Source organism: Diorhabda carinulata, chromosome 4 (genome assembly GCF_026250575.1).
Source record: "Diorhabda carinulata isolate Delta chromosome 4, icDioCari1.1, whole genome shotgun sequence".
NCBI classification, from domain to species: domain Eukaryota; kingdom Metazoa; phylum Arthropoda; class Insecta; order Coleoptera; family Chrysomelidae; genus Diorhabda; species Diorhabda carinulata.
In genome coordinates, this window is record NC_079463.1 from 26,386,651 (window position 1) to 26,395,461 (window position 8,811).

General features: G+C 30.0%; 1 protein-coding gene across 1 annotated transcript; it reads left to right on the plus strand.

The window, feature by feature from the left end:
* Nucleotides 1–241: 241 nt before the first annotated feature.
* LOC130892658 (uncharacterized) lies at nt 242–7,737 on the plus strand. Its single transcript, XM_057798176.1, has 5 exons — nt 242–316; nt 731–874; nt 3,197–3,379; nt 7,234–7,353; nt 7,469–7,737. Exons 2-5 carry the CDS (start codon nt 778–780, stop codon nt 7,606–7,608), a joined length of 540 nt encoding a protein of 179 aa, XP_057654159.1. The 5' UTR covers nt 242–316; nt 731–777; the 3' UTR covers nt 7,609–7,737.
* The last annotated feature ends 1,074 nt before the right edge of the window (nt 7,738–8,811 follow it).

An 8,811-nucleotide genomic window follows, 5' to 3' on the forward strand; every position in this document is an offset into this window, starting at 1 on the left:
TTATAACTCTATATTTGTTAATAAAAAATGGTTCATTTTCATGTAACCAGTGTTCAGTAATAGCAAGTATCAGCGGAAACCCCAATTCCTCCAAAAACAAATGCAACTCGTCCGTTTTGTTGCTTATAGATTGAATATTAAGTATAATCATTTTTCGTTAACAGTCCTTAAAACTAAGTGATGATTCTAGTTCCCCTAGACACGTCCTAATAACTAAAAATATTTCCGAGAAGAATTGGCAGTAAAGTAACGGCTGTTACTCTTTCTAATTTGTTGCTGACGAATTCTCCGTTTCGATGTACTGTAGGTTCTGTAGGTAGGTAGATAGATCCACCATAATAGTCATGAAACATATCTTGATATGTTTCGAACCTCAAAAATTTTATCTTTCGATTTTTCAATTAAAAGATAGATATCAATCGGTTTTTGGGCATGATTTGCGTAAAATTTGGAATTTTAGTCGATGCCAATATAACGTATATGAGCTACGATAATGAATAATAAATTTTTACTGATAAAATGCCAAGATAATGAAGTGAAGACTCAACAGCTGATAGAAGATTCTCTTTATTTCCTATAAATAGGAATAGGAATTCAAAGTATATTTCGAAATTCGAAAATTCCACAATGTTCTCTTAGACATAAGCGGTACCAGCATCAAGTAATAATGAATTTCTATTCACAAACTTGGTAGCGTAATTTTAAAATTCAAAACTACACCTTTTCTCAGGTACTGGGGATCATATTGGTAATAGACCACACAAACCTTTTTTGGCAATGCTTATCGGCCACAGACCCTTCCAAAATTTGTTTGGTCATGCGGATGCATCGTCGGAAACTACATCGGAAAATGGACCTGAATCTTCACGACCTGGTGAGCAAACTAATTTTCTAACTTTTTTGTTACGTCATACGATAAGATAGAGAACATTTGATAAACGATTCACGATTTAAGTCTTATATCTAATAAACTAAAAATGAAATTTGTAAGTTATATCATAGGTACATGAAAACATTCAAATTCAAGCGCTACGTCAACAACAAAATTTCAATGTTCAGTTTTCCAGGGATGAAAATATTTTCATTTTTTATTCCTAAACATGGTTATTGGTAACGAATAATATCCATTAGAAGTCCCCCTTTATTTATCATAGTTATTATTTTTTATATAAGAATGCTTGAAATACAGTAGCGTGCCAATTTCAGAGGATACAAAAAATTATAGTTGATTTTGCACAGGATAACCACAGGATAAGTATATTTTCAAATTTATTTGATAATTTTTCCTTTGATGCAAAAGTATATATATATTATTTCACTTAGCCATTTTGTTAAAATTTCTAAATTGTATCTATTGAAACATTTTCAAAACTCTTTTTTTGAATAATTTACAATAACAAAACCACTTTAAGTTATTCATAGTTATAAATTAATTTTATTTCAAAGAGATATTCTCTCAACTAAATTTTTCACTTAAGATAAACCTCCACTTTTTAAACCAAACTTTTATTTCAATGAACAATTGAATTTGGTAGAAATATTATCTTAGTTTATTGATTTCTCTTCAGTTGCTTTGTCAATTTGTTTTTGTTAATAACTAATCAATTTATCACAATTGTCAGTTGTTTTAAGTGTGGAATTATTAGTAAGTTCTTTATATAATATATTATTGTCAATTATTGTCAATTTTCTGTACAATTTCACTTAAAACTACTCTCTTTTTCTGCCAAGCTTGTAAATCTCTAGTTTTGTATTCCATTAATTCAATATAATCTATCAACATTACCAGAAGGATATTAATTTCAACGATTTCACAATTTTTTGGCCATTTCCTTGTTCTCTTTTCTCTGTACGTTTCAACTGTATTCTGACAGTATCACCATAACGTCAAAGTTTCGAGTGTTGGGAATGGCAAATGAAGAGAATAACAAGTTTTGATTTTCATAGTGAGAAGAGAGGTATAGAGAGTGGTAAACTCTTTCTCTGCCTTTCAATAGTACAATTCCGTTAACAAGCCGCTTTCTCTATCTTTATTAAAAACATTTATTCTTTCATTGAAAGTTTATACAAAAGTTATGTGGCTAACAATTTTTTTACACTATTTTAGAACATACGGAAAAAAATTTTGGATATATTTTCAATAAATTCGATCTTTTTTGGCAATACTCCATACCATAGTGACCTCCAAGAATTACCAATTAGTGCGTATAGAAAATATGACTTCGAAAATGTATTTCTTAGAAATCTTTTAGGCTGAAATAGAAAGATCAGTAGCAAGGGGGCTCAACATTCACTTTATCTTGAAAAATTTACAGAAAAAATATAGTTTTCAACATAATCTTCTTTCAACTCCCATCACTCAGTCCAGCGAGCCTCGAATATTTCCTAAGATAATCTGCCATGGTCTCTTTTGTCGTCTGAAATCACTTTCCTCAGAGCTATTTGTTAAGTTTAGGAGAGACGAATTAGCAGGCGCTTTGGCAGAATGAAACAATGTCATATTCTTCAACAAATGCAATCTTTTTTTTTCAATTCAATCGACACGAAAACGTGTCAGCAATTAATGGTAATATTACCAGTTCCCCAAATTTTAAACAGTTTTTTCAATTTAATATTATGATGTTTTTGTAACGCCAAAAAATCGTACTACAAACATAGTCATACTGCTGCGCGTCGGTTTAACTGATACGCCATCTCTCTTACAATAACAATTCAGGGATATTTATTTGTAATAGTAATTCAATAAGAGTGAAAATCAATACATATGCCTTCAAATTAGATTATACTTACTTCCGGCCCCTGACCCATTCGTAAATCAAAAGAATTATCATCTTACATCGTAACCCATTGTGCATAAACTCACGCTGACAAGCGTGTCTATTATAGAAGCTCGAATTTGACAGAGCGCATCTCAGTATCAAAATGAGTAGTGTCGAACAATGTGCGGAGTTTAAATACTTACGTTTAAACGCGTTGACAACAAGTCAAATACATTTGATGTATACATTAGGAAATTTTGTAATAACATTTGAAATATGTGACAGGGTCCTGAGGTTAAACGTGGTAGACAGTCGTGAAAAAGCGAATATCTATGTGGAGAACCCACGAACCCTATCACACACGAAAATGTTAAAAAAGTACATGATCTCGTGTTGATATCATATTGATTAATTGCTAAACATTGTTTTCATTTTAGGTATATTTAACAACATTATATCAAGTTTTACCAACATTTTACCTTCTCCACAAGATGTTGGACAAGGATTAGGAAATGGAATTGCTTCATTTATACAAACCATACCTCAAATAGGACAAAGCTTCCAATCACTGTTGCCAGATTTAAATAATTTTCAACTACCTTTTTTTGGCGGCTCTACAGGTAATATTTGTTTTATATTCAATACATATCAACAATTAGAAATAAGTTAAACGTTGATTCAATCTAAAATAAATAACTGTAACTAAATCAAAATCGTCCTTCGGTAATTAAAACAAATCCAATTTATAGATCTCAGAAACAACCGGAAAATCGACCCAACACGAATTTTAATCAACAAAGAACTTTTAATTTTAACAGTAATCAAGTTTTTCATAATACTCATTACAATTATGACTATTATACTGATAACAGTCAAAATTATTATAATAATTCAAATCATTTCTCTGAAAATGCACTTGACTATCAACAATATTACCAAAAAATTTATTTCAATGCTCCTGACTATTATACAATTAACAATGAAATTGAAGAAAACTATTATACTGCTGATAATGATTCAAATTTTGATAATGATGCATCGGTTTGTAATACAAATGAATACAAAAATTTAAGCTACATCGAACAAAACAATTTCAGTCACAATGTTGAAAATATTCATATTTTTGAATCCCATAATCTCCTGAATTCAAATCATCATTATTATCAGAATTTTCGACAAGTTCCTTTGGAAATGAAACCTCCAGATTCGTCCAGATAAAAAATACCTTAGCGGTTAATTCAAAAAACTATATTATATTAAAGATGCAACAAATTCCTTCAAAATTCTAATCGATACAGGTACTGGATTAATATTCAAACCTGAAACGTGCGAAAATTATAGAAATCTTTCTTCGGTAAATGTAATTATTCAGGGTTTTAACAAATCAAAAAATTAGAGTTAACGAATCAACCCTTATTCCGTTTAAATCCAATGATCCACACAAGGTGTATATTTGTAATTTAGATATTGAATTTGATGTTATTAAGTTCAGATTTTTTAGAACCCTATAAATGCATTGTTGATCTAAAAACAAGCAACGGATAACTGATTTCAAAATTGTTCCATTGTTCAAAGTTACAGAAACGAAACTGAAAATATTTCAATTGAAATACAATTTCCACAAATTCACAAAAATACAGTTACCATTGAACCTAGAACCGAACAACCGACTTGGTCAATACTGATGCTAGATCAGGAAATAGAAAAAGTTAAATTACCAAACGCTTTGGTTAAAATAAATGAGAAAGGAGAATTTTTCATTTCAGTGCTAAACGCTAACTGTATTCCAAAAACTGTAACATTTTCAAAACTTATTTTAGAACCATATGAAATAAATACTGTAAATAATATTCAATTAACCACCGGAAAAATGTGTGTCGATAGAACAGTAGAAATAGAAAAGCAGCTAAGACTCAATCATCTTAACCACCATGATAAATGAGACTTGATCTCCCAACATTCAAAGAAAAATCAATACAAAGTTGAACTTTGTATTGATTTTTCTGATATATTTTATTTAGAAGAGACGTATTAACTTTTACTAATGAAATAAAACATACTATAGATACTCAAAATTCTAAACCCACATATCGCTACCCTCAAATCCATAAACAACAAGTGAAAGATCAGATCAATAGAATGCTCTCACCAAACATTTTACAACCCAGTAATTCTCCATGGTCGTCAACTTTGTGGGTAGTGCTCAAAAAACTCGACGCATCCGGCAAACCAAAATGGCATGTTGTCGTAGGTTATAGAAAATTAAAGGAAGTTACCGTACATGATAAATACCCAATGCCAAATATTGGAAATCTACTAGATCTCTGATCCGAGTTTTATCAGATTAAAATAACGCCTAAATATATACCAAAGACCGCTTTCACCATCGAAAATGGACATTTCGAATTTCTTAAAATGCCGTATGCTCTAAAAAATGCCCCTTCGACATTCCAGAAGGTAATGGATAACTTCCTTGCTGGAATTCAAAATGAATGATGCCTCGTCTACATGTACAACATTATTGTTTATTCCCCGACGATACAAGAACATATTTCTCGTTTAACAGATGAATTTAAGAGACTTCAAGAACACAATCTCAAACTTCAGCCTGACAAATGCGAATTTCTGAGAACAGACGTCGCCTACCTTGGACATCTAATTATAGAAAATGGGGTTAGGCCATTTTCTGCTAAAATTTAAGAAATAATTTAAATCCTTTTTGAGACTTGATAGCTACTATCAAAGGTTTATGCCGAATTTTGCGAAAATTTCTAAACCGATGATAACACTTCTACAAAAAGATGTTTCGTTTATTTTAGACTCCGAATGTTAAAAGGCTTTTCAAGAATTGAAAGATGCTTTAACTACTACCTCGATTTTCATCTACCCAAATTTTGAAGAAACTTTTCTTTTAACTACAGATTCTAGCGCATTTGCAATCGGCGCAGTTTTATCGCAAGACCTAAGAGGAAAAGATTTACTTATAGCTTATGCGTCTAGGGCATTGTGCAAAACCGAAACAAAATAGTCTACGACAGAAAGTAAACGTTTGGCAATTGTATGGGCAGTAAAACACTTTAGACCCTATTTATATGGAAGAAAATTTACTCTAATAACTGATCATCGTCCGTTAACTTGGTTCTTTTCAACAAAAGATCTTACCAAATCCAATTCAAATCTGGAAAATCTAATAAAAATGCATACGCTCTTTCTCGGATTAAAATCAACCACATAAAAGATTTCCATTCTTTTCATCCTAAACTAGGAAATTCCAAATGTTTACCTTACTCAATCTATCCCACTCATAAAGTTGCAGGGTCATCCGAACAAACTGACGAAGGTCAATCGGAAGTCGACTGGGAAGTCGCCGAAAATGAATTCTTCTTTTTTTGTTGAACTATGCAAAACAAAATAATTAATCGATTAATCTAAAATAGAATATTCTATTAAACAAATACTAGACAAGCAAAATAAAAACAATTTAACTATTTCTCAAGAAAATAATTCACAAGACTTTCATGAAAAAATAATAGAAGATATATTTGAAGAAAGCCCTGAGTTTTCTTACGCAACAATAACGTATTTAGCAGTAAAGCCGTCAAAAATAGAAAATACCTTATTATTCCTATACCATGTGAACCAACTAGTAATTGTGAATACTTATTTGCAGCAGTTTATAGTTTCAACTGCAAATATGCAGTTGAAGGTAACCCTAATCTACCAATATTAGAAACTCTATTATTTCTACCATCAGAAATCGACGTAAAATTCACGATTTGTCAAAATGTTTCTAAGGAACCAGAATAACATCAAATACCAACTATTTTAGATCAACTTCATAACAGTAAAAGCCACCGCGGAATTAATTGTAATTTTACAAAAACAACTACTTTGAAAATATAATTAATTAATTCCTCTCATATAAACGAAACTCAGAAAACACCTTTCGAACGCATTAATATTGATATTTTAGAAGAACCTCAAAGAAATTTTATAATAAACCCAAAAAAAAATGTCTTCAATTCATTGGAATGGTATTTACGATATTGCACTAAACAATATTTAAGTTAAGCAAAATGGGTACATCAGGTTTAGAATGAGTAACGGCACATTTGGATATTGATGCGGATAAATTGGAAGAGTGTATGAATTACGTGAATAAAATAATTGAAAAAGATTGTGAATCGCTATCTTTCCATTCACGAGAATGTTCAGAGTGTTTTCCCTGCAAATTTGAGAAATAATATAGAAGTGAATTATTTTTATCTTATTTCTCTATTATACTTTCATCTGATTTTATGAAGAGGATTTTTATCCTAAAGTTGATTTCCTATTTGTACATTATAAATTTTGATTGATAATTTTCACCATTCATTTCCAAAATTATTAAAAAATAATTCTGGAGATTTTGCACTAAATTATATTAAAATATTAAATATTAAAAGTATATAATCAAAATATGTTTTTTATACAGCACAAAATTTTCCGAATCCAATAACAAATGTCAACAATGGACTTCCCAGTGACGAATTTAAGCCTGTTAACGAAAATCATGATCCTGTTACAGATCCTTACAAAAATCGGTTTCAGCATGGTTAGTAACAATTTACCTTCACTGTTTCTTATATCCTCGACCATTGTACCTTTCATTAATAAAAATTATAAACTATGTTGTTTCTGTTAAGCTAGTAACTTCTTATATGTTTTAGGTTATTACAGAAATTATGAGCAATCATTAAATGGGGATAGTTACAAAAAAGAAAATATTAACGAAGAAAGGTCACTCAACCCTCAAAGTGCAAATGTTCAACAAAAAGTTCACGTGAATAGAATACGTTTTCCATCCTAAATATTTCTCTTGTGAATACTTGAAAAATATACTATTAATTAGTTAGATAAGTTAAATCAAAGTATCAGTGTAATAAAAAGTTCTTTCTCACATATGAGTTCTTAATTGTAAGTATTGGTGTACATAGTTTTGGAAATTGAAATATATCGATTAATATTCTAAAAAATAATCAGTTTACAATCTTTTAGGTATTCATGATGTGAAGACATAACTAACTCGAAATCACTTGACAATAATTGAGTTGTAATATTCAAGGTGTTCGTTGATATACAAACATATCGTACTGTAGATATAACTAGTTCAAAAATAAACCATTGAAATTTTACAAGTGTTCGTTAATGAGAAGACATAACTTACTGTAAATAGAAATAATGAAATTACAATCATTCTTTGGTGAATAGAATCATAAAATGCCATAAATGTAAATTCTAAATGATATTTTACAAAAAGATTAGGTTCTACAATCTTTCATGTGTTCGTGAATAAGTAGAGGTATGTAAATAAACATAACCGGCTTAAATACTATTGTACAAAATTATAAGTAGTAATCTTGCAGGCTGTTTTGTTGATGAGTAGCAATACGTGCTTTGTATATAACTAGCTTAAATTATAGTTTACAAAATAGCATAAAGATTGCAATCTAGTGCAATGTTTTTGTGGATAAATAGACGTATAGATGTAGACATATAGATGTAGACATATAGATGTAGATATATAGATGTAGCCATATAGATGTAGACATAACTCACATTGATGACCTTCTAGTCTATTTTTTAAATATTTAGAGGTCTGCCCTATGTGACAGCATCATAATTAGTACAAGGTACTTGATATATTATATTACTTCTTTTGTTTTTTAGTGTTTTAGATTTCAATTTAGTGAAATATTTTGATAATGTATTATTTCCTTTATGACTTATACTAATATCATATTTATTGAAATAATTTGATAGTTGTTGGGAAAGTCCTTGTACATATGGTAAGAAAAAATGTTTTATGTTTTAATGTTTCGTATCTGTTCTGTTGTTTAATTGATTGTAGTGTCTGTTTGTCAAAAAAAAGATCAGGGATAATAAGTTTGGCTGATAGATCTATCCAACTGCCAGATCCTGAATTTAGATGCTTAGCTATTCATTAGATGCTTAGCTATTCAAAAAGCAAAAACTGCATTGGAAGAAAATAATCATCCGGAAAAAATGATCA